Source organism: Coffea eugenioides, chromosome 4 (genome assembly GCF_003713205.1).
Source record: "Coffea eugenioides isolate CCC68of chromosome 4, Ceug_1.0, whole genome shotgun sequence".
Taxonomy (NCBI): Eukaryota; Viridiplantae; Streptophyta; class Magnoliopsida; order Gentianales; family Rubiaceae; genus Coffea; species Coffea eugenioides.
This window is the reverse complement of record NC_040038.1, coordinates 5,533,119-5,559,354: the sequence shown is the minus strand read 5'-3', so window position 1 is coordinate 5,559,354 and position 26,236 is coordinate 5,533,119. Positions and strand designations below refer to the sequence as shown.

The following is a 26,236-nucleotide window of genomic DNA, read 5'->3' as shown; positions in this document are numbered from 1 at the left end:
AACATATGTTTTGGGTGGCAACACCGTATAGGTCCTCAATTGGCACAAGAATTTTAGTTAAAGGACTTAATTCATGCGATAAAACATTAAGGGACCAAATCAGCTTTAGTGAAATAGTTTGAGGACTAAATTGACGATTTTCCCAAAATTATGTCAAGAACAAAGATTAAAATGTCATTAGATTGGGTTTCACGTGACTATTTTATAACTTTGCAAAATGAATATTACTTAAAAATTAAAATAGTCTGTAATTTATGTGGGAAATACATAAAAGAATTTACCCCCATTGAGCCCAATTAATCCTTTACATTGAACTAAATGATTTTGTGATACAGGTTAAATAATGGTGACCAAAGAAAAACAAGATGCTAAAGCTCGAAATGCGGAAAAAAAAAACGGGTGAACTTTTTTATTTCATTCAGTGTGTAATTCAAGTGCCGTACAACTAATCATTTTTCCTTTTAAAAAATCAAACAACATTTAAATAGCAGTGACTAAACGTAAGAGCCTAAAGCTTGAATGGAAAAAAACGAATGAACTTTTTTGTGTCATTTTGAATGTAGTTCAAGTGCCCAAAAGCTAATCATTTTCTGTTCAGAAAATCAAACTGCATCTACTTGGTTTTCAAAAATGAAATCCAAATTACTTATTTAAAATTGATACCACATTTTTTTTTCTCATTTTATGAGATCAAATGAAATGATCATGAAGGGAAACAAAGTTTATAAACTTTCACGTTTATTTGTCCAAATAAAAAGGCTTAAACGATCTAACTTGATGCTATAACTACAACACAAAATAAAACTAGGATTGAGATTCCAAATTTATTTTTATCACAATCGGAATAGCAATTCTACATCAGTACTGCCATGATACTCTATATCACCACTCCCTAACAAACCCTAGCAGAAGGCTAGAACAGAAGAAAAGCTAAAAAATGCTTGTCTCGTATTGCTTAATAAGAACATAGAATCTTCAACATCCATTGCTTTCATCTTCTTCTCATTTGTCAGCCTGCTGCTAGAACACAATCGTACAAGCACGAAATACAAAATAAAAAAAGGAAAAAAATTAGAACGTTTTATTTAAATCCAAGTGAATTAATATAAACCAATAAACACAGAAAACTACATAATTTCAACCTTTGGTTCAAGATGCTCCAGAACTTTATAACTCTCTGGTGTTATCATATTCAGCCAAGAACCAGGAAACAATCTCTATAATCATTTGAAGGAGAGAAAAAAAAAAGAAATATTGTTAAATCTAGAATCAATAAATGATTCTAGCAGACCACATATATGCATGCTTTAGGTAAAAATCACAAGAAAAAAAATGAGGTAACTTACATCAAGGTGTTTCTGAAGCGACTTCTGAAGCGACCTAGACCTTTTCTTAGGCCTACGAGGTGGATTTGCCCCGGTCATGAGCAAGAAGTCGGTCTCAATCTCTTCCTTTGAAAGAGTGGCTGAGAACTTTGGCCTTTGCAGCCCCCCTAAACTCTTGCTAGCCTCCCCATCATTCCATTTCTGTGACTGCCGCATGGCGGGGGACAAACCTACGTTTGACACACCATGCCCAGCCTTACCGATAGCCAGACGACTTCGCAAGTTCCAGGGCAACCCCTCCTCAAAGGGTTTTTTGTTATCCTCCCGACGATACTTATGGGATTTTTTTTCTTTCTCTTGATCATCGAACATCCTCAGTTTCAGGTGATTATCTATCGTGACTTTGAGGTCGGTCACCAGCTTCTCACGTACAGCTTCAATGTCGGTGGTTGTGTCTCCTCTTCCACTTGCAATTATTGTTGCTGAGTGCATGGTAAGTTTTCCTTTAGGGGTTTTTTTTGGAGAGGGACTGGCTGAGGTAGAGGAGGAGGTATGGGATGATTTGACACATCGGAGATGCTTTTGGCGACCCCATTTGAGCTGAGAGTGTAATATGAAGTTATGAAGGCTTCTTTCCGCAGTACCATCCATGTCGAAATAAAGGAGAAATATATGCTTAAAAAGCTTGCCTCCGTTGATTTAACTGTGTAGATTTTATTTGGAGTGTGTAAACGGGAGAGGGAGGAGCGTTTATATAGAAAGAAAGGATGAAGAGTAGAAATGGTTCAAAAAAACCAAAAATTTTGAGTAATGGTTTTTGGATGTTTGTGATGATTTTTAGAGCTTTTGCACTAGATTTTGATGAGGGCGGTTGCAAACTTTGTTTTTCTCTCAATGCCTTTATGAGAAAGATTAAATACAGTTGAGGAAACGATGGATTTGAGTTAGGGGATCCAATTGTGAGCAAGTGGTTTACTTTTATGGGGAAGGGAAAAGAGGGCAGATGATTCAACTGCAATCATCCTAATTTGGTCAGATATTGTAATAATTTTGACACATCTTTGCTCTTGGAGTTTAATTTTCCTTCCGCCTTTGCTTGGCCAGCCATAATAATGCATATGGAAGTTATTGATGGCAATTTAATAGGCTAAATTAGGGAAAAAACAATATTTTTGGTTGATGTGGACTGCTATCATTTCTTTTTGTTTTTTCTTTGTATATGGGCTTTATTAAATTAAATTTAATTTCGAATACTAGATAAATTCTTATTTCCAAACTACAGAACTAGCTGTTGATAAATTATTGTTAGGGGTTTCACTTTCCTTTTTTAGCTTTACAAGGAGCAAACAGTACTGACATTAAATATTTCGATCATTAATATTCATACTATTGATTATCACATCTATCAAAAAAACAATTTCCTTAATGGAGCTTTTCTAACAATAAATGTAAAATCTAGTTAAATGATTCAAAATCTAATTTTGGACTTTTAAAATTCAAAAAGTTAATAAGCAAAATTTTTTTTTAAAACTATTTTTGCGAAGCGGATGAGGCTCACCTATAGGGAGATTATGAGAATTGATACATATTAATATTGGTTTAATGGACCTGTACATGTTTATAATATTAATACTCGAGGCACCAATTAATTAATGAGTGTTTTCAAAGCATCTTGAGACAAACACACTAATGTCGTAAACATTTGTTTTTTTTTTTTTTTACTTTGGTCTTAATTCGTTATTTTGTGTCTATCATGGAAGTTAATAAAATTATAATTAATGTTAAGCCATGAAAATGCTTTTTCAAGCATTTGACAAACATAAAGTAACTTCTTAGGTTTTTTCCCCCCTAAACATGAGGTAACTTTATATGTTAATTCTTAAAATCAAATTCTATGATAAGTTACTGGATAAGATTCAATTGCAATTTTAGTCCCTATTTTTTGAATTGTAAGCCGTTCTGACCTCTAATGTTTCACTAGAACATAGTTTGCCAACTTTTTTGTTGTGACTAATGGAGGACAATTAACAAATTATACAATTGCTGACATAGACGATCAAATGTGTGTTCTTTTTGGAGGCAAATTCCTAGTAGTATGAGTGTTTTGATTTCTACTATTTGGGGTGTTGAACAATTTGCCCTCAAATTTTACCAAAATTTGATATTTATGAAACATTTGGGACCATATTGCAGTAATTGCCTTGAATATCTTAGACCTAAATTGCAATTTCCCTATAAAATGGTTTTGAATAACAACATGACTATGATAGATATTCGGTATCTAATCTTTGATAATGGCCCCATTTTTATTGTAATTTTTTTTTTCTCAAAATAGAAGGAAGGAATTGGAGTTTTACCAACAGAAGATGGATTTCTCATGTCACTAACCTAAAAGCCTATAAATTACTTTGTTAATAGATACCAATAAGTTCTTTTTGTGGATACAGGGTTCACTTTTTTTACGTGCCGTATTGATATTCTTCCTCAAGTTATGAATATGTGAGTGCAAAATATCTAATTTTGTCGTGAATAAAGTGATAGCTTTCCTTGTGAAAATTCATCATGGATCTCTTTCCAATTTAGTCTCTCATCTCCCAAAAATAAAGTCAATATAGGACTTGTAACAAAAGGTTGGAAAATTCTAACAATAATATTTGTTGCATGCTTGAGATGCGCATCATTAAAAACTATTTTGGCATATTTCTTTGGTGTCGTAGATAATTTGGTCTCTTATGAGTCATTTCCTAACAATTTAATTACACAAAAATAAAGTTAATGGAGGACTTTTTTCCTTACATAGTTGAACATATGCATCATTAAAACATGGACCACATTTACCCTTTCATTATTTCTTTTTTCCCACCAAACATAAAAAGAAGAAATTGAAATAAAAAATAGATAAATAAGAACCAGAAAATATCATTAAACATTTGATTTAAAAACCTATAATGATATTTGTAATAAAAAAAGATTTGGTATTTTTTGTTTCTTATTTATTTGTTTTATATTTCTTACTTTTATATTTGGAGAAAATTAAAATTTTGTACACCAAGGTATATGTTTTCAAAATCAGCTTTTCTCTTTTAAGAGAGGGAGAGATAGAGGGCAAAAAGGAAAAAAAAAAAGAAGAAAGAAAAAGAGGTAGTGAAAGGGTGAATTTGTCAATTTATCAATTTAATTTTTACCGTTGATCATTAATTTTAACGAAAAAATTAATGAAGACATTTTAACCAAAATCATGAAAGTTATATATAGATTTTTAAATCATATATGAATTATGTGTCAAGGATCAAAATCACACAAGGGGTAAAAGGTAAGTTACCCTTTCTCAGGCCTACGGGGTGGCTCTGCCCCACCTTGAAAGCTTTCATTTCAAAAAGCATTGGAGGAAATTTAGGCTTTTGCAGCCTTGCTACCCTCCAGCTAGCCTCTTTATGTGACTGCCTGGTGAGGGACAAACTTGCGTCAATCTCTTCTTTTAAAATAAGTTTTAGAGTATGCCGTATAATACTAATGTAACTGACGTACACAGGTCCCATATCCACACTAACTGAATACTATAATATTTTTTTTCTATAAAATAGTACTTACAATAATTTTTCATGAATTCCGTTATATTCAAAAGACATTTTATTACTTCATTGACCCACGGTCATACTCAAAAGGGGTCATATCATTAAAAAACGGTTGCACTAATAACCTTTCTCCTGTCCCCTCAGCCTCAACAACTGCGCTTTGCCAATCCATTCATTAAATTAGATCCATGGTTCACAGAACTATCTTATTTGAGGTTGGGGGTGGAATGGGGTTGATCAAGCGTTACAGGCTCGATGCTAATGGAATTTTCAATTTGTAACTTCAAAAATTTAATGAAACACTAATTTAATCTCCGGTTCTGTTCGGTTCCTCACCTTGCTTTCGTTGTTAATAATAATCATTTGCGCTTTGCACTAGAAGCCGTAGAAGGAAATTTACAGCAACCTACATCCCCCCACGGTTTGGACTATGATCACCAGCCCTAGCCCTATTCACAAGAAGCAGAAACTGTTCAAACTGTAAACGTCAAAAGTCATGGCCAAAGCTGAGACATTTATCAATCAGTCAGTTTACCATCTAAAGTCTTCTATTAACCGAGATGGGGTAACTTTCCCAATAATTTGTCAGCTAATATGACAACTACTCTCTCTACAAACTTCAAAAAAGAGAAAAAGGGAGGGGGGGAGAATGGTTACAAAAATTTTGCAATTCCTGTACAGTGCTATTTACAAGTTCAGATTCTCTGACCCGTTTCAAGAGGGTTCAACCTCATGATTGGATGTAGAGCATTCAAAATTTGCAGATGCAGCCTTGATGACCCTTGTATTATATGATCCACAGAATCCACACTTGTGATATAACCAATGGAATTGAGCTGCACCTTCCCGCTGACAATCGTTACAGAGGATATCCTAAACGACATTTACAAGAGAGCAATTTAGGAAAAAATAAAACTAATTTAAAAGGCATAACCTAGCAAAGAACATCTGCGGCAAGATGCAAGCTACCTTTAATGGATATTAAGTTAAATCTAGAACAAAAAGTGTTTCTATATAATTGAATTACAGAAGGATCGTTAACAACTACCAATTAATGACTTGGATAAAAAGTCCTGCCTGTTTTCCTCCACTTGCATGCTTGCGAGTGTCTGTGCATGTTTTTGTGTGTTTGCATGTATCCCTATGTGTATCTAACTAAAACTGCCCATAGCTTCTCACTGAAGAAGCATAGGTCTCAAGGCATGAAAAAGAATGTGCACAGACCTGCTGATGGCTCCTATATTCGTCTGGAAGCACCTCATTGGCCAGTAAAGCATCGAGCATGCCAAAGTATACCTGGGCGAAAAGGCAGTTATATATAAACCATAAGACATCAACATATTCACCTTTAGAGTTCTTTAAAAATGAGTTAGTCACGTGAAAGTCTAAAATGACAAAGCAGCCACTCCCAACCATTCAAGCAGAATGCTTTACATCATTAAAGAATACAAAGTCTGAAAATCTTGTAACCCAATTAAATGGTAAAAAATGTTTAAAAAAGAAAAACTTGGACAGATTATCAGGTACCAACAGCACAGAAGAACAGGGGAAATGATCGTTATATAATGAAATAGTTCCATCATCAATGCAAAAACACGTATGAGCCTTGCTTTCTTGCAAGTATGGCACCTATAAGGTTATTTTTACCAAGAAGAAACAAATATACGTAAGAGGGAAGGAAAAAGTATTTCTTACCGCCATGTCACCCATGGATTTACTGCATATTGGACATATATAGTTACTGCGAGCATATGCCTAGAATATGACAAAAAGTAAACATAATGAGAGTCGAGAGACAATCAGTGGTGTATGAGGGCATTTTAATCTATGTAAAATAGAAGCAACAGACCGAGCATAACAAAAAATAGAGAATGCTAAATATTCAGAAAACTTAAAACCTGAAAGCAAGCTGAATGCATGTAATGACCACAAGGTAGACATCTAACTGTTGCGCTGGAAGTGAACAAAAATTCACAGCAAATGGGGCAATTTGTCTCCAGAGCCTTCTCCAAGCACTTGTGATCTTCCAACTTCATAGCCAGACAACAATTGCATTTCATGCAGTGAAAAACGTCAACTCCAAGACCCTTCCCAAGACGGCATAAATTGCAAGATGGACAATGATAAACATCCCTGCAACAGGGAAGAAAAGAAGAAGAACTACTGAGTGCATTTGTTATGAAAACAACATACAAATCACTAAGTAAGAAAGTCCAAAAGATTTCTAAATTAATCAAAATGCTGAACAGGCATGAAAACTTCCAAATTGGCATGAGTACTAATACTACTGAGAACACTCTAGTGTAAAACAACAGAGAGAGAGTGTGTGTGTATCTGTGTTTTGTTTTACAGTATACTAATTCCTTTATCTCTCCCTACAGGTGCACAATTATAGTCATTATTTAAATGTTAAAACAGCCAATTCAATCCCCAACCAAAAAAAATAAAAAAAAAATAAAAAGAGAACAGAAAACATATTTTGAACCTTGACATAGACCAATAAACATACAAAATCAATACCACAAAGCATTATAATCCACATTCAATACAAAAACCATCATATCTGCAAAAAATTCCACTATAATAAGCATCACAGGATTCATTGTTTCAGTGCTTATTGTGACAAATTTGACAGTGCTTAAAGTCTGTAAGTACAATCTATCATAAAAGTTTTGTTAGATGGTCGAAATTAGGGGAACAAAGCTAGGAAGCATAAAAGTCAATAGAACAAAGACGAATTCAAAAGTATATCCTGGCCTTTCTTAGCTTCTCCTAGCTATCAATATTTTAAAAGAACAAACCATCGAAGATAAGACTCCTTTTTATAAAAATACTCACAAAGATTCATGCAAGTGAAGCGGTGGCACAGCACACAGGACGGAGAAGAGATAGAGAAACAAGAAACCCAAAGAACTTCTGATTAAATTGTTCTAAGCTTCATTAAATGTTAATATTGCATATCCCATCCTTTTTCTCCTTCCAGCGGACCATATACTGAATTTCTAATGTTCACCAACCAAAGACAATGCTGAGATAAACCTGTTCTAAAACATATCTTATGGTGCCTTACTCTGTTTATGGATTATGAAAAGCACGAGTAGAAACTAAAATGACAATCCTGATTTGCATCATCGCACACTTGTTCAATGGAAACAATGCTGCATCACTTATCTGTCATGTAAGTTTAACTTTAATTGTGGGTGAACAGGAATAATTCCACCACTAAACAAGTTTTATGGTGGTACAAAGAAATACAATAAAGTGACTACGAGATTACAATGAGGTGTTTCTCTTATTGATTTGTAAATATTGTTATCATTATTTTCATTCATGGATATCCATTATCTCGGTTATTGGTTTTTATGGAAGAAAAAGAGCAAAGAACAACTTTTGCTTTAAGAAGTGGCAAATTCATCTACCTCTCATCATCAAAAAATTTGCATATGCTGCAATAGTATTTTGCCATGGAAAATCCATTGCATGAAGGTGTTGAGCAAACTGGCCCAATTGGTTGAATCTTCAGGCAAACCATACACATCATCTCTACTGTTGCTTTCCTGCAAAGGTGGAATGAGAATGAATAATGGAAATAAAGGGCAGTATAGAGATCCTTAATTATGCAACTTTTCTTTACCTTTCCATGGAGTGGTCGCTCACTTCATCATGACAGTATCTACATGTGAACAACTTCCCACAGCAAGCAGCACGGAGTTTACAGTTTCTCTTATAGTGTTCACACCCAAAAACTTGTTTATGTGTATCCCGAAATGAAGGCGAAAGTCCAAGAGTTTCGTCACTGACTGAATTTTCATCCATTGATACTTGTGATTTCTGCTGAGAAGCTATCCAACGACTACAAACAAAAACCAATGAAAAATGCTACTTTCAGAGACCATAAAGCAATTTATCAACATCTAAGTATTTAAAAACAAATAGATAAAAATCAGTGACACCAGTAAATAGAAGAACCCACATTTTGCCAAAAATTTGAGAGTACAGTTTTGAAGCATACCTAGTCATAAGATTCTGAATCAGGTATGCTTTTCTCCTGGGATCAAGAGTGGAGTCTCTGTGCACCTTTCTAATCTCTGATTCAAGTTCAGTTTGATTCATGCGGAAAATATCTTTCCAACCTGGTTTAAACATCTGATCACCCTGATCCAAGGTTTCCTGAGACTGAGTACCTATAGAATGTTTGAAACTAGACTTGTAATTCTGACAGAATATATCCTTAGAATAAATAACTAATGGAAAATCATAGTTTTCAACAGGACAGGAACGCAGGGCAAGAATTATATGAAACCTGTACTAGAACTGCTGCTATCTGATTTGTCAGGTTGCCCAGATAATTCAGGGGTTCTTTTATAGCAATCATTAAGCCATTCACTGAACATTGTGTTTCTTGTAGCCTGCTTCAGTGTGTCCATCAGATTATTTTGTTCATCCTGTGTTAGAGCAGAAGTCACCCAAGGCAGCATTGACTGAAGTACTTCAGCACCAGTGGTTCCAATTATCCGACCAACAATTTTGTCCTGCTCCTCCACAGAAAAATGTTTGCCAAACAGAGGCCAGAGCTCAAGTTCTTCCCGATATATATGCTGATGCAGGCTGACTCTGATTGATTTGCACATGCCTTGAAGTTTTGTTGCCAGCTCAGTGTATTTTCTCCAGCAATCCTCACCGTAGACAGCATTATCTAAGGAAGTCAGGTTAAGATCCGCAATCTTACTATTTCTATTCATGCCTTCATGAAGTTCTGATAGGTCACACAGCACGCAAGATATGTCTTCAAATAATTCTTCCTCCTGCTTATGGTCTAATGTATAGGAGTGACTTACATTATGGAGGGCCTCTTTAGATTCAAGTGCTGGGAACACTATTTCATCCTCGGCATTACTATGTGCTCTATATAAACCCCAAAGTAGTTGGAACCTTCCAACGAACTGCTGAAGGGTAGTCACGTCACAGTAACTAAGCTTACCAGATTCAACATCTAAATACTCCAAATCTTTCAGTATTGCTTTATGAAACTTAAATATAGTATCAATTGGATGCACGATGCGGTCAACACCAGGAGAGCTATTATCAGTCTCCCAGATAAAAAGGCTGGAGTTAAGAGAAGGCGCAGAAGAACTGAAGGACAGCGGACAAAAAGACTTTGGGGTAGAAATAGTGTTCAGTCGCAAATTATTACCATTAACTCCCAACCCTGGAACACAACAGGACTGTTCATTACCAGCTGAATGAAGAGAGTTTTCATCTACTGAATTTCCACACAAAGTCTCCTCTGTACTAGGAATTGGGAGATTTCTTTTTACTGGTCGTTCACTCTGAAAAACATTTGTGCATGGACAGGATCCTCGGATGTAGTTCTCTTCTATATCAAGGTTAGTATATCGTCTCACCAAGCAGCCAGTGACATTAGAGGACAAGCATATGCCTTTATGTTGACCTTTACATGCCCAACCAGAGTATAGAGTAACCAAAGCAGCATCAGGTGGTGGTGCTGTGCAATCAAATACATGCAAGTTAGAAGAGAAATGACTATAACTTTTTGGATTAAAACCCAGACAATTAATCATACATAAATGCATTACCTGCCAATTGCATATTCTTCAGGAAATTCCTTGCTTCATCCTCAGTCAAATATCCTACCAACCATGGCAAGACACGCTCAATCAACTTTAATGGCATCAAACTCAGGCTCTGGTACAAAAGATCCCTCTGTCTTTTGAAGGAAAAATGCATTCGAGCAAGAGGAAGAACCTAAATATTTTCCAAAAGCATAATCAATGAGCATTCAAGTCTTGAAGGAAATATTCAGTGACAGAAGTTAAAAGCCATTCACAACTACATAATCTGAATTTGTCCTACTAATTAGTCTTGAAGTATTGAATGTTAGTTGTAATTCACAAATAGATCAGATCATGAGTCCTCACATATAAAGTACATCTAACGTATTTTTTGCAAGTCGAACTCTGGTGATTTTCATCCACATATGCAAGTTTATTTTGCTGCTCCATGACCTTGTTATCAAAGCATACATTGCAAATCCGACTACTGCTAAGAATGAGCGTACCTCTGTTTCCTCATTTTGGAAGTGTCTCTTGATGGTTTCAATTATTAAATCAGCTTGGGAACATAGCTTGGTGAAAAAGTCAGCAGCTGAAGCTGAATTGGCACCTGAATTCTGAATATTTTCAATCAAGCACCGTAGCTCATTAAATTGGCTTTCTTCCTCAGCATGCTCCTCGAAAAAGGAGACTCCTCCATCTACAGCAGGGAATATTACTTTGTCCTCAGCAACACTGCAATTTATAACACAAAACCTTACTACTAAGTCAGAAACAGAAATGCAATCTGATTTTAATGACAGAAATTTCTTTGGGAACTTAAAGAGTTATCGACAAAAGATATGTTCCATATGGAACTCGACATCATGAGTGCAAACATAATCTGACAGCATCTTATTTGCAGTAAAATTGAGAAGAAAAAGCAATCATGCACAACTTTAATACCTGTGAAAGATGCAAACCTCAGCAATAAACTGTAGTCTTTCATAGAATGATGTCAGATCAGAAAAATCTCCACAGAGCTCAATTTTCCTAGCCTCATCTGCAATGTCTTCTAGCTCTTGTTTAATAGCATTATGCCAATGCAATATTTCATTTATCGGATGATCACCATCCAAATCAGATGCATCATTCACAGCAACTGTATGTTTTCTTTTGCCAGTCCTTGAAGGTATACATACACACTTTTTTCCCCCTGAATGTTCGTGACTCGCTTTGCTAGCACAAGAATATAAGGAGCGTTGGATCTGAGGGCTGACACTATTGCTTGTAACAGTAGTGGTGGGTTCTCTATGTTTTATCCATGAGAAAATTACCTTCAACCAAAGATTAGTCATCAGCCAGAGAGTTGCTAGCATAAAGGCAACGGAAACTTGAGAGAGAGAAAGAGAAAGAGAAAGAGAGAGTTCACAGAATTTAATTAACAAATATAACCATATGTCTCTTATCGAACACGAGACTACCTGTTGAAGGAGTATTTCCCTTGGAATAATCCTACACAAGCACTTCTGCATCTCCTCATTCTCATCAGGTGAAATAGAAAAGGAAAGCCAGGGAAGGAATTCTTTCAGCTTATCTACTGGAATGCTACACAAAAACTGCCAAACCAGGGATGCCTGCTCTTCAACTGAGAACTTTTCTATGAGCAGAGGAAAGACCTGTATGGAATAATACTCTAAGTCAAGCCCCAACATATCAAGCCCAAAAGCTGGTGTTCTTGAAATTCAAAATTCAACAACCAATCAAAAATGCCAGATGCAAGGTGATGAATAATTCAAATAACAGAAAACAAATCTCCAGTTATAAATCACCAAATGACAAGCTCAAGTCGGAACAGTACTCCACATAAGCAAAAGGAACACAATTGAATAAAATTGACAATTTTCCATCACCCAGAGATGGTCCATTTGCATCTGCGATTATGGAAGCATGACAGTCTGAGCTTTTAAACCCAAAATTCCACTAATTTTCTGACCAATGGCAATTTACAGATTGACACAAAATGAAATAAGATTTGACCCCATTACCATCCAAAGACGTAATCAGATTGATGTTGAGTAAAAAAGAGTTAAATATACAGCATTGCAACTTCTTGGGTAATGACAGATGTCATGGTCCTCTGTAAAGCACATGATGTTTTACATACAAGTGATTAGGCAGCCATCCCACGGCATATGAAGCACATTTATGGCGGACATGAATAAATTAACTCTTGCACTTTCCCATCTCGCGGGAAAAAGTTTCAGAAATTGCTGAACCACGCAGCTTGTTCTTAAGGAATTCAATTTGGAGGCTTTACTGGTGAAAATTCTCAAAAGGATATAAGGCTTCGGATCATTAAGAGATTCTCCATAGCTATATGGATGCCAGAAAAACTCACAAAGTAAGTATTCTGCTCTCTGGACCAAAAAAAAAGTTCCTCAACAGGCAGAAGAATTAAGTTATCCAAAGAAAATTATTGACAACTATACGTATTAGTTACTAGAGTTTGCTTATAGAGTTCAAAGCACCAAAAACAAGATTCCAGTTGAAGAAAGGAAAAAGCAAGAAAATATGAGCATCACAGACTTTAAGCATATAAGGAAAGTAATAATCAAAAGGAATAACAAATTATCCAGAAGCTACCAATTATGTTAAGCTGGCGGTAAAGAATATGCAAGTTAGATAAATGACAAAACCAGAAGGAGCTGGTATATAGCTATTACATGTCCTTCTGATTTGAAAAACCCAATGAAAACATTAGGATATCTAAACTGACAATTTAAGAAAATGTTATACACTCCTGAGAAATTCAAACAAGCAACAAAATCTGAGAAGTGTTTTTTTTTTTTTTTGCAAAAGATCTCCAGAACATTCTGATCAAGAAAAGCATCGAAATAGCTGTTGAATACCTGTTCCTCTTCCTTGGACATATGCTGGCCAATTGATGTTTGGAGTGCTCCACTGCAAGATGCTAACTCCCTTGCAAAATTCTCATTTTTCTGTTTGTTAGGATTTAGCAGCTCAAACAAGTGATCAAAAAGGTCACTTTCACCTTTGTGCTCCAGGGAGTATGTTGGGGCTACATTCTTCACACGTATATCAAGAGCTGGAAAAATGACCTGGTATGACAAAATTTTGAGCAATTAGTTTCCGAAAACACAAAAACTGAGATTGCTCAAGAACAAGCTCCTTTCTTATGTTGCTTCAAACTAGTTATCAGTAACAAAGGCAACCTCAAATGTAACAGCAAGCAAATTTACTTGCACTGAAAGTGGTCAACACAAAAGTTGGATGTTAAAAGGTCAGATTCTTATAGGAACAGGCTTTGTGTACATTATATACTGGAATGCTTGATTCCTCAATGCAGGCAGAATAATACCAAAAGGAAGCTCTCACTTTGTGCTTGTGTACATAGGGCATCTACAGAGGGTACTATAGTCTTCTTGCCAATTAAATGAATGTAGGTGATTCTTTCAATTATAACCACAAAACAGATAAAATAGTAGGAATAAGTAGCCTAAGTTGGCCACCATGTGTAAATGTGTTTCACCCTTTTGAGATACAATCTTGCATTTTCAAAGAAAAAAATCTTGCATTTTCGCCCTTTCCAAGTGCATAATCAGTATCCTGGATATATAACATAAAACTAAGTGAAGGGGCAAGGCAAGGTCAAGAAACTAAACAAGGTAGAACCTCAGCTTCAAATTATGGAGGGTCCTAAATAATTTGAAACTAAGTACATTAGATAAGCAATACAAGATAAAATAAAGATGCAGATAAGTGAATAATCAGATTTATGATAAGGAGAGACTTCTATCCAAACCGAATGTTATGAGAGCAACAATCTTCCATGTATCTCCTACTGAAAGACCTATTACCACACAGAATTCTGAAAATTCAGAAGCTCATGTTATTTTATAGCTTACAACATTCAGTGGTTCCAGAAATGTTTGCTGCCCACCCAACCAGAATCAATCTCTTCCTTCAAGACCTACATCCTCCATTAACTACAGACATTTTAAAAGTTCCACATTACGCACCTCTAGGTTTCAACACAAAGTTCATTGATATTACCATTCCGGGTATTAGCTGAACTCCTTTTGCCTTCTTCAAAACAAGAAAAAATAAATCTCAATGACACTTGTTTTGCTACGCAATCATTACAGTAAAAATCAGGAACAATCAAGTGACCAGTCAGGTAATAGGGCATGTGCCTTATCCTTCAAGAGAGATATTGACTGTGTCAATATGCTGGACGTTACTTATCTCTTGTCAGTCAAAAAGAGATCAAAACTACTTCAATGTGGATCCTCATTACTAGATTAGAGCCCATCAGAAGAGGAAAACTATGGTATAATCATATCCCTAACACGCTACTAGCTCCTTCAAAATAAATTCCAAAGGCTAAAGGGAAACAAACACCTTTTGCAGAATCAGATGCCGAAGTCTCAGCAACACAAAAACACTTTTTGGCACCTGCACTTTCTTCTAGTCACTCAAGTAAAGTCATGCAATGTGTAGCTGCTACAATATACCTTTATGTCCTACTTCACACTAAACTCCAAGAAGAATCTCCATTCATCATCATTGAATGGTTTATCTCAAACAAAAGGAGAGGTAGTACTCATGCTCCAAAGTAAATGTACATCTGGGTCTAAATGCTAACAAATAAATGGAGAAGCTCCACAGCCTCTCAAGTCTCAACACGTGGGACCATAATTGTGAGACCATCTTGGTATCTACCGTACAAGGAAGAGAGATTAAGGAAAGGGGAGAGCAAGGAAAATGATGTTTTTCCTCTCCTTCAAAGTGAATCCCTAGCAACTGCAATTTTACAGCCTTCAAGATATCGATAGCTTTCCTTTAAATGTTAATCGCTATCTCCATTAATTGAGATGCTTTGGAGAGAAATCAACAAACTTTCAACATTAGTATTTCCATCAATATTGCTGAAAAAGATATTAGATTTAACCATTTTACATTGGCTTCTAAATACTAGAATCACAATAAACACAGAAAAAAAAAAAGAAGAAGAATAAGAAGATAAAATAGATACTGATGTTGGTGTCTCTTGTGGCTATACTTTTTTCTCATTTATTGCAAGTGTCTGACATATCACTAGACCGACATAGTAAATGCGGCTCCAGGAAAACATTTTAACAGCTAAAACACAGGCAATCATAAAACTTGAATAATTTACAACACACAAAATGTTCCTTTCGCAATCGATATTTTGCTGCCCGATCCATAATGCCTTTATTTCCCAAAACCACATAAAATTAAAACAATCAATAATTTACGCTGAACTAGCAAAACACAATTTAAAACTGAAACCCAAAAAATGTCAAACAACATCATTTATCTGCAAACAACAATGTCCACTTCATTAAATGCATTCAGCTTCAAATAAAATGACATTGCATGAAAATTTCAAGTGCAAATACGAGTTTCCGCAAACAAACTAAACAAAACCAAAGAGGAAACTCCAATACCAAATATAAATCTACATGTCCATGACTAAAATGTACAATGGCAAAATATTCTGATCACATGATCCATAGATGCATACAGCACGCACTTAGGTATCTGAATTATCGACGTTCAAACACAATTTTCAATAACCACATTCAGAAAACTTCACAAAATCTCATATAAAGAGACAAACTTTAGCTGCAAATCCAGGTGATCACATACATATTGAACACGCACCTGACTGAAATGGGAAATACCACTCTGAAATAGATATTCAACAAATTCCGTATACTGACAAATCTTATAATCGGGTGACCCAGCCATAAACACATGCACGAGTATCAGTATCTTACAGAACTAACATTTATATACAAATTTCGAAAACCACACACAAAATCCGATGAAAAAAACTTGGATACTTCCACCCATGCATATAATCGTTGCTCTTGTACTTCCACGTATAAACAAAACTCCGTCGCTAGACAACCAATTCAGAAGTAAGAAATGAATTCAAAGCAGTAGTCTTTATGAATTTAGCAGCTAAAAGAGAGCCAAAAAAAGAGGCAAATGAAATTAAGCTACATACCTCATCTTCAGCATTCGAGTGATGCTTATAAATTGACCTAAGAAAATGGTACCGCTCCACCAGCGACTGTATATCAACCAATTTCCCAGTCGCAAACGCCAACGCCGAGCGGTGCAGACAGTCCAGCTCCAACCTAATTGCCTTATGAAAAAATAGAAAAAACAGGATCGGTGAATTCGAATTCTGCTCAGAATTTTCCTCCACAGTTCCTCCATCATCAGGCGCCGGAGCTGGAGACAGCGAGTCCAACGCATTGCTAACCGCTCCGCCACACAACACCACCGCCACTCCACCTCCACCTCCACCTCCCTCTCCTCCCTGCGCGGCCATTCCGCCTCGCAAAAACTCTCACAACCCTCAAGTCTTCGCTTCCTTACGACCGAAACGAAAAAATATCGAAAATTTTATGCAGCATAGCAAAATGTTTTTTCGGAAGCTTTAAATATATGCAGAAAACTGTAGGCATCAATTACAGTTTTCTCTGGAGCTGACTTCAAACACACACTCTCTCTCTCTCTCCCTCTAGAAAATTCTTTTCTTTTTGAGACTTCTGTCCTGTTTTATATTTATCTGTGAATGTTTGTCCTGCTGTGGAGCTGTTGAATTTTTTAAACTCGTTCAACGTTGAAGAGGATGATGACGGGATGAGGTGGAGACTGAGGGAGCATCGAAGTCGGTGGGCTTCAGCTGCACCGGATATTGGATTATTTTCCGTTGACAAAAGCTACTATAGTAATTTCCGTCTATTTCTAACGTTTCCGGAAAAAAAAAAAAAAAAAAAAATTTCGGTCTTGGTTGGGGGGGTTGTACGGCAGGTCAAAGGGTAGTAATTTGGAAGAGAGGTACAATCTGTGATGCGGGATTAGAAGGAGGGAATTCTCTGGTGTGAGGGTTGACTCGGATCCACGTAGTTTAAATTAAGCCACGTAGGATGGATGGTTTCAAGGGGAGACCAAGCTGACACGTGCCTGTGGCACGTGAGGGAGATGGATTGGCGTGGTTCCACGTGCTGTGAGGGATCGCTACGTAGATGTGGATGTAAAGAGTAGAGTAGTAGCGTATAGGATTAGCATGTAGGGCAATTTGCAAATTTAGTCCTGTACCAATTTTAAAATCCAAGGGAGGCCCCTTTAATTTTATTCTAAAGCCATTATAACCGATTTCAGTTTTAAACTTCTTTTTTTTTCTTTTTCTTTTTCTTTTTTTTGTGTTTGTTTTGTTTTGTTGTTGTTGGGGGGGGGGGGGGGCACTCAACCTATCATGTTGCTAGTTAGTGTGCATTTTGTTGAGCCAAAAAAAAAAAGAAGTTCAAAATGAAGCTCATTTTTTCGTGCATCTCAACAAAAATAGTCAAATTACATTCACATAATTTGACGTATTTTGTACATAAAAAAGCTTATCATTAATTGTCACGTTTACAAAAAAACTATGTATCTTTTCTTCTTACACAGATTAAGCATTTCATTAATACTCACGGGAACTTAGAAATTTAATGACAGTTTTGAAATTCAATCTTTAAGATAAAATATGCGAGTTTTTATCCCATTTCTTAAAAGCAAGCATAAACTGTCGGTCTTTATCATTGGAGAAGAATCAGAATATCATGATCAGTTGATCATAAATTCCCTATCAAGTTGTCTACTGATTGCTAATGGATACCAGAATGATTAACATCATGAACATCAGTCATCCAAAAAGTTAGTACTAGGTTAATTTGATACCATCATCTCCTGAAAATTTGACAAGACCTTATTCTTTTGGGGAAAAAAAAAGACCTAATTCTTGTTCACTTTAAATTTTGCTTAAATTGATTATGAAAGTGATTATAAAGAATAATCTGAATCAGCAAAAGCTATTCTTTGGTGTATTATAAATTTTAGCTTTTTTTAAATTTTAAAAAAAGTATAATCTAAATACAAAGAGCAAACAAGAACATAATTTAAAAAAAAAAAAAACTAATTTTTAAAAATCAGAGCCTATAATCAATCAAAATAACCTACCAAAAAACAAGCCAAAGTGACAAACTTTCTTTTCCAATGTAGAATGATCAGCAATAACCAAAAATGTGGAGCTTAAGTGTAATTGATTAATATTTGTAATACGTGTTGATTAGTTTTTCAAAGGGTGAGGCAACAAGATGGCACACAAGAGGCATGTGTCTAGAGCGTGGGATGGATTAGTTGACCAATTTGAGTCGTGCCCTCGAAGGACTAAACGGTTCTTGGCTTTTCCTTTACACGTTCTCAATCGGTCTATTGATTTTTACGTTTTTTCTACAAAATCTATACCATCTTACTCCACAAGGAAAGGAGGAACTTAATTGGAATGGAATGTAAAAAGGGCTATAGAGGGAAGACCAGCATTTTCTATTAACATTCAGGCTGTTTCATACTTTCATTTCTCATTTCTACTGATATTCTGGGTTCAGCCTCACCTCTACGATTTTGCGAAATCCCCCACCCCACCCCAGCAGAGAAGGCCGCCATCTTTTCCTCATACTTCCACAACTTAACCGTAAATAAGATCAATGTCATGTCAATATTCTCCAAAGAGCCTGTACTCGTGGATTCTAAAAAATTTTGTGTGTATGTTGCTTGTATTCAGGGAAAAGAAAGAGAGAGGAAAAAAAACAAGAGGATAGACAAAGGGGGTGTGACTAGCAAATTTACCAAAATTGGATCAGCAATAATGTACAGTGAAGAATACCCAATACAGGGTGCTAACTCTGCACTACACCATGGGTTTCAGGCTAGAGATGCTGGCAGTCAGCAGCTATTCGGGCGTGGGCTCTGGCCGACATGCAAAAATTCCTTTGTTTTTGCAATGAAACTACTGCTCATTTTGTACAATCTTAGTAACAACACCAAGCGCTATCGTTCTCCCTGATGCTCTAAGGGATACCCTTCCTAAGGCTTTACATCTCGAGTATTCTTCAACGCAGACCTCCTCTTCCAGAGCCACCTAAACATGAGAAGCAAAACAACCCATCAAATTCTTTAAATGCTTGCGAGTATATCGCAAATTGGCGAACCAACGACAATCACAGGCTCTCTCCTTCCGCAAGAGAGAGAGAGAAGCATTATTGGAAATTGTACAAACCTCAATTACAGCATTCTGCTTCGATAACAGACATCTTGGCGACTTCTTTGACACCTTTCCAGTCTTTGGGTCAAGCAGGGACAAAATCTTGACCACTCTAGCTACCTCCTTTGTGTGATGTATGTGAAATTCCAACTATCCATACCACAAATATTATACACATAAATATCTAGAAGAAATTGAATGGACAAGTAATATCCAGGGACGAGAATCTTAAATTAAATTAACTTCCACCTGAGAACCAATCAGAATTGGAGTTGTAACATCCAGCACAACAATCTTTAATTCGAAATGCTTAGAAACTGCAACAGGGAAATCAGGGTGACACAACACACCCCCGGCTGTCACTCGATTCGGATCAACACCTTGCAGACTGACTGTCACATTATCTCCAGCTCTCGCAATGTTGCAGACATGGTTGTCCCGTTCCAAAGAACGCACTGTTGCTATTTCTCCAGATGGCATAACTAAAACCTATGCCAATAAACATGACTGAAAACATTAAAACCAGCAACTGTTTCTAGAAACTCAAATCACTCTGCAGTCTCCAAGCCACCGAAACCTTAGAAGTTACACAACAATGATTGAGATAGACTGGAGCGAAGTACTATAGCAACCCAAAGAAAAAGAGAACCATGGTCAGGCAAAAGAGGGAGAGGAAACCACATTAAGAGGGCCAAATCAACTGCACAATAAAGAAAGAAGAAGGTTTGAGAAATGGAGAAAATGGTAGTCCATGTCTTCGCCCTTGCTTCGACCGACTTGTAACTTACAGCACTGATGGTTTTACATATTATTGCCACTATCCACTAGGGCTTTTAGTGTTAGTTGCTAGTTGATATGTCTGAGGCTGATTATATGCGTATGGTTGGATAAAGCTTTGAAACTCTGTACTTAACAAAATGGAAAAGAAGAAGGCTTTCAATCAGATGAATGTGAAAGATCAATAGAGAATGAGCATCTGAAAAATTCCTTGCCAAAATAAGCCACATAAAGTTGGATTTAAGCAAACCACTGCCAACGTCAAGAATCCAGAAAACCAAAATTTTTTTTCACCCCTAGAAATTTCAAGGACATTATGAAGACGGTATGATATCAACTAACAAAATTTTCTTTTGCAAATGACAACTGAAATTAGCCATCAATATTTACCTTGTATCCAGAACGAAGAGCTCCATTCTCCACTTTCCCCACTACAGACAGTTGTCCTTGTGATTGTGACTTTATAACATCACAAATTGGCAGAAGTAGAGGCTTTGAATAGTCCCTAACAGGAGGCTGGAGAGAATCTATTGCATCCAACAGACAAAGTCCCTGGTACCTGCAAAGTCCAATCACCCTGAACTTTTCAGCAACTATAAACATGATTAAAGTTCTGTTCTCTATACATCTGATTAACCAGTTTTTGGGAACACACCATAATTAAAAGGCTACTAAAAATATAGTTTAAAATGGTCATTGTGTCAAACAAGAAAAGAAGAAAAATGTTTCAGAAATTCATGACATCAATTCGGTATAGTGGGGCTAGATGAAATTCTAAACTCACATTGAAATACTTAAATTGAGTTACAAAGCAGATAGGATGACATCCATATCAGATTCACAGAGAACTAGTAAAATTAGACTATCATTCCTGACCAAGAAAGGATACACTATAAATTGCTCTCCCTTCAAATTTAGCTATCCTTATGAATTTTGGAAGACGAAGGACTTCAGAGTAGGCAAGCACAAGTAAACTAACCAGGATAATCGTGTATCAGAAGGAACATCAACCAAATTTTGGTTTTCCATGGCACTCATGGGAATCCACAATATAGAAGATTCCTTGAAACTGCAGGAGCGAAGAAATACACCCAGCTTCTGCTTAATAATATCAAATCTCTCCCTGGAGTATTCCACAGCATCCATTTTGTTAACTGCAACTATAATCTGATCTGCGCCAAAGCTTCTAATCAGTTGTGTGTGCTCCCTTGTTTGCCCTCCAGAAGCATCCATTCCTGCTTCAAATGCACCCACTGAAGCATCAATAACAAGAATTGCAGCATCGGCCTGTGTTGCCCCAGATATCATGTTTGGAACAAAGTCTTTGTGGCCAGGTGAGTCAAGTAGAACAATGTGATATTTTTTGGTATCGAAGAATGCAACAGCTACAGTCATAGTTATCCCCCTTTCTCTTTCTTCAGCACTCTCATCTAATGCCCATGCATAAGCAAAGGACCCTTTTCCCTGATAGAACAACATAGGGTTCACCAATCTTAGAAGCCAACCTACCATTATGAATATAACAAATGCTAGCTTAAATACCAGTTGTTTGGCCTCTCTCTCATATTTGTGAAATTCCTTCTGGGATATACGCCCTAAAAGATGCAGCAGTCTTCCTGAGAGTGTGGACTTTCCAGAATCAACATGGCCGACCTATGAATATAGTAAAAAGAAGATGAATTAAAATCTACAGCAAACAGCAGGAAATGCACATGGAGAGATATCTATTAGTCGCAAAAGGAAAACAAATGGATAACTTACAATTGCGAGATTTAGTTGACTCAATTTATCTTCAATCTGGTCAGGAAGCATCCATTTCTCAGGTTTAAATGGTGCACTTACCGAAGCTCTTGCACGATTGGCATTTTTTGCACTTCCAGACTTCGAAGATATTGACATCTTCATCATATCACCAGAAATGGTTTGAGGTTTGCCCTCAATCTTTAAAAGAGGACCCTTCTCCTTTGATGTTGATGCAGAAGAGCTATCATGCCCTTCAATAGTTATTTCTCTTTCTACTTCAATCTTAAGCTCTTTTTCTTTTCTAGAAACATCTGGCGATGAAGAAGTCTTAAAATTGGCTGCAGTAGAAAATAGGCAGCATATCAGGAAGATACATCCTTCCAAAGTTAAACAACACATCATTTCACTTAATGAGTAAAGAATGTGAAACATAAAATCGCTTAGTCTTTGCAGAAAAATTTGGCAAAGCTGAGAGCAAATGTATCAGCACAGATGAAAACAATCGCATAGACCAAAGACAAATGAGCCAACATGAAAAGAAGAAAGAGCAGGAAAAAAAATGAAACCTTTAGAACCCAGTGTGGAGGAACGCATTCCACTTGACACCAAGTCATCTGGAGATGGACCATCAAACTTATAAGGGGCTGCCATAACAAATAGTACAAGTAAGAACATTCATATATGGATGCTATCCGATGATATGACTCTAATAATGGCCAAGCAAAGGAGCAAAAACTGAGAGAAAGAGACTACACTTTTGGAGTTTGAAAATTTTCCTGTCATTAATTATTTTCCTGTATCAGAGTATGTCCAAACCTATATTAAACTTGTATTTGTTTTGAGAGCTAAAAGCCCTATGGAAATCATGAAAGTCCCCAAGTATATTTCCAGGTTCCCCTTTCAAAAGAGCACCATTCTTTGCTTCAAAGACTACGGCCTTTTTGGGTTTGTGTTGCGGCAATGATGCAAAAAGAGACTTGGCCATTATGGATACTCCAGAGTCTTTGCATATGCCACCAACTGCATAGAAACGATCTACTCTATGAAGGAGCTAGCAAATTTAGATACTAAATGAATAAAAACAGAGATAAAAATAGGTCTCGTTGGGCAAATTAGAAGCAAGCTATCGGTAAACCACTCCCCATTGTTTAAAGATCAAACTCGATCAGAACAAGGAAATGAAAAACTGAACAAGAAGGGTTCAAACTCCTGTTTCTTTTCACTTGAATAATAGTTCTTACAGCAGGGTACTCTTACAAATAGCATTGCATATATGTCAAAAAGTATATAGAAAATGATACAGAGTATTTGAGGAGGTGCTCACCTGGGCCAGAACTACTCTTACTATGGCCCTTAACCAGTGGATTACGAAGGACCCCACATATTTCACATGCAGACATATCATCTTCATTATCATATGTACATATTGGACAGCGCCAAATCCCAATCTTCGCCGCTTCTTGTATTTCCTTAGACTCAGGCACTACACCTGTTTCAGTAGTTATCACCAAGCAATTAATTCAATTTGGAGAAGATTTTTAGTTGTTAGGTCCGAAATTAGAATATAATACAAGTAGGTCTACATAGCATTTGATTGGTGGAAAAATTTGAAAGCTGTTTCCTAAAAGATTTCCATTGAAGAAATCGCCCTTGCAGTGCAATAACTATCTGATATATATATCCATAAAATGTGTACCCTACAAATATGCAAAACACAACACCATAGAAATGAGATAAAGCAAATCCTATTCCAGATTTTATCTTTAAAACAAGTTCCCCATTGCTAGTAATTTATCCACAACAAGAAACCATAAGCTTAACAATCACATACTCATTGTTATGTCAGAAACATAGATGGTAAACCGAGGGATGAGCATTCCACAACAGACCTTCTAGGAATAGCAATCCTTATCCATCCAAACAGAATCTTGGCTCTCAACTCCATTGATTTTGAGAATTACAAATTCTTTCCTTACATATACAGACATATTACATGAAAGATGTATTATTAGATTTGTTACACATGCGATACGACAGTGAAAAAAGCACCTTTCGAGAAAAAGTTAACAATCCTTGCAGGAAGTTGCTTATTATGGTTAGTATTTAATTTTAGAAAATGAATTCGTACTCTTCTCAACCAAGACATAATTTGCCTTATCCTATAGCATCCTTCTGCTCACTTTACCAGTCTCCCAACTAATCATGCTTTATTCAAGATGTAATGCCCAAATTCCACATAAAGTTTCACCCTATCCAGATGTACTTCTACTTCTCCTGCTTCTGAGATTGTCCTCCCTAGTTATTCACGAATCCATGTAAATTTCCAAAATCACATTTTAATCTAGAAAACAGTACCAAAAGAACTTTTTTGTCTACTTTCTTCCCGATGGCTTAATGCAAAAGAAAATTGTGGACTCTTAGAACTTTTACTCCAAAGGACCTGAAACTTCAAGTCACAAGTACAGGTAAAACTCTGACCTCTTTGCCAAAAATTTCCATGCCAAAGACAGTATAAGCCCCGCATTTAGCGGGTGAGCAAGAAAACCAAGTTGAAAAGACAATCTTTACCATTTTCGTTGGCATTGTAACCATAATCATAGTCATTGTCGTTGTCATAGTACTCATAATCTTCATACGCATCATAGTCATCTTCATAATCAACTCGATAATTTCCCTTACGAGGCATCTTGCTAATTTCTGTCAAATGACAAAAAGAAAGCTTACGTTAAAATTCCAGAATCCCAACGATATAAAAATTTTACATGTGAAAAGGCTAATCAATTACCAGAAACAACATACCTTAACGTTGATTTTTACTTAAAATTGTGTTAGAACATAGACATCCTGGAAAGCTGATGAAAATGCAACCCACAATAACTTTTCAACCTACATTCAATCAACTCGCAATCCTTCCATTCACTTGATCAACAAATCTCACAAATTCCACTGCTCTTAAACAGAATTCCTGTAACGCTCCACAGTTGTGTAAGCTGCAGGAAAATAGAATTGTAAAGCCTCTATTTAGTAGCAATAATTTCTACTTCATTCTCCCGAATACTAATACTACTACAATTCTTGATTACTAGTGAAACATAATTCAACACTACTTCTAGACCAAATTCAGTAAATTTACAACAAGCCCACTAACGAAATCAAAATGAGTAGAATTAAGATAATTAAATTGCGCCCACAACCCAAGTCATCATCTTTTTTTTTTCTTTTTAGGAATAAAAAACCCAGCTCTAATTTAGGCCACGGAAGTCATTTGGCTATTTGGGTTGCTCCAAAATGCTCATACATTGCCGCAGGATTTTGATGGGCGTGCAGCTATGGGCACTTGGGGACAGTTAAAAGAATAAAAAAGGTTAGGGTTTTAGTAAAGACATGAAAATCTGGAAGAGGAGAGAAGGAAGGCTAAAGATTTATTACCTGCTGGTTGCTGGAAAGAGGGCTTTGGCTGGCTGGTGACAAGTGGTGCTTTTTGGCTGATGTTTCCTTTGCTTATTTATGGCTATCTTAAGCTTCTAGCAGTCGGTGATCTTCATTCTTCTCTTCTATGGATCTCTCTACCTTTATTTCTACTCTTCCCCTTGTTCTTTCCTTATTGATTGATTTGCGGTTTTGTGTTATAGTACGTGCAACATCCATAAATCTAACCGAAGCAATAACCAAAATAATAACATCCATATTAATATTAATATTAATATTAACAATAACAGTACAAGTGCAATTGTTAGTATTTTATATTGATTTTGTTTTCTATTTTTATTTTTGAAAATCATGTTAAATTATTTGGCATGTATTAATAATTGTGTTTGTGTCAAGAAAAAATCCACATTTCTTATATTTAGTATCCAACGAACAAGATAGTAATGTGGTAAAGTAATACTAACAGTAATGAATAAGTTAAAAGATTAATTACACGAAAATTCTTTTTCAACTTTCAATTTTATATACTTAATTTTTGTGTCATAAAAGAATAAAAGAAGAAATTTCCTTCCCTACATTATTTGGGAAGAAGCTAAACTATTATTATTACTATAAGTATTTATAAAAAAATATGTTATAACGATTTGATTTATGTAAAATAAAAAAATAATTAAAAAATATGCACGTGAT

General features: G+C 36.1%; 3 protein-coding genes across 6 annotated transcripts; all 3 read right to left on the bottom strand.

Moving 5' to 3' along the window:
- Positions 1-1,127: 1,127 nt before the first annotated feature.
- LOC113767982 lies at positions 1,128-1,817 on the bottom strand. The gene is made up of 2 exons (XM_027312191.1): positions 1,347-1,817; positions 1,128-1,217 (listed from the first exon to the last, which is right to left on the bottom strand). Exons 1-2 carry the CDS (start codon positions 1,815-1,817, stop codon positions 1,128-1,130), a joined length of 561 nt encoding a protein of 186 aa, XP_027167992.1.
- Positions 1,818-5,381: 3,564 nt separating this feature from the next.
- Positions 5,382-17,184, bottom strand: LOC113768539 (zinc finger protein BRUTUS-like). The gene is made up of 14 exons (XM_027312941.1): positions 16,514-17,184; positions 13,365-13,574; positions 11,937-12,131; positions 11,419-11,789; positions 10,980-11,208; positions 10,498-10,666; positions 9,204-10,406; positions 8,913-9,084; positions 8,535-8,753; positions 8,320-8,457; positions 6,799-7,033; positions 6,596-6,655; positions 6,125-6,196; positions 5,382-5,773 (listed from the first exon to the last, which is right to left on the bottom strand). The coding sequence occupies exons 1-14, from the start codon at positions 16,841-16,843 to the stop codon at positions 5,615-5,617; spliced, it is 3,762 nt and encodes a 1,253-aa protein (XP_027168742.1). The 5' UTR covers positions 16,844-17,184; the 3' UTR covers positions 5,382-5,614.
- Positions 17,185-19,057: 1,873 nt separating this feature from the next.
- Positions 19,058-25,718, bottom strand: LOC113768785 (HBS1-like protein). 4 transcript variants are annotated; one of them, XM_027313267.1, is made up of 13 exons: positions 25,547-25,718; positions 24,917-25,107; positions 24,686-24,814; positions 23,442-23,606; positions 22,934-23,137; positions 22,684-22,761; positions 22,136-22,455; positions 21,917-22,027; positions 21,354-21,838; positions 20,765-20,933; positions 19,847-20,086; positions 19,613-19,747; positions 19,058-19,474 (listed from the first exon to the last, which is right to left on the bottom strand). In XM_027313267.1, exons 3-13 carry the CDS (start codon positions 24,801-24,803, stop codon positions 19,343-19,345), a joined length of 2,157 nt encoding a protein of 718 aa, XP_027169068.1. In that variant the 5' UTR covers positions 24,804-24,814; positions 24,917-25,107; positions 25,547-25,718; the 3' UTR covers positions 19,058-19,342. The 4 variants fall into 4 exon arrangements, with proteins under 4 accessions (XP_027169068.1, XP_027169069.1, XP_027169070.1 ...); XM_027313268.1 differs by having other exon boundaries at positions 24,917-25,082; XM_027313269.1 differs by lacking the exon at positions 22,934-23,137 and having other exon boundaries at positions 25,547-25,717.
- Between the last annotated feature and the right edge of the window lie 518 nt (positions 25,719-26,236).

Bases quoted from the DNA above. Each gene is read 5' to 3' on its own strand.
- LOC113767982 (XM_027312191.1), bottom strand. From the start codon at position 1,817: ATGCACTCAGCAACAATAATTGCAAGTGGAAGAGGAGACACAACCACC. The intron at 1,218-1,346 runs GTAAGTTACCTC...AAATGATTATAG, and splicing joins CGCTTCAGAAACACCTTGAT to AGATTGTTTCCTGGTTCTTG.
- LOC113768539 (XM_027312941.1), bottom strand. From the start codon at position 16,843: ATGGCCGCGCAGGGAGGAGAGGGAGGTGGAGGTGGAGGTGGAGTGGCG. The intron at 8,754-8,912 runs GTATGCTTCAAA...TTTTGTTTGTAG, and splicing joins ATTCAGAATCTTATGACTAG to TCGTTGGATAGCTTCTCAGC. The intron at 7,034-8,319 runs GTAGATGAATTT...TCCCTGTTGCAG, and splicing joins AAATTTTTTGATGATGAGAG to GGATGTTTATCATTGTCCAT.
- LOC113768785 (XM_027313267.1), bottom strand. From the start codon at position 24,803: ATGCCTCGTAAGGGAAATTATCGAGTTGATTATGAAGATGACTATGAT. The intron at 22,456-22,683 runs GTTTCATTTTTT...TTTCTACTGCAG, and splicing joins CTCCACACTGGGTTCTAAAG to CCAATTTTAAGACTTCTTCA. The intron at 19,748-19,846 runs GTGGAAGTTAAT...TGGTATGGATAG, and splicing joins CAATTCTGATTGGTTCTCAG to TTGGAATTTCACATACATCA.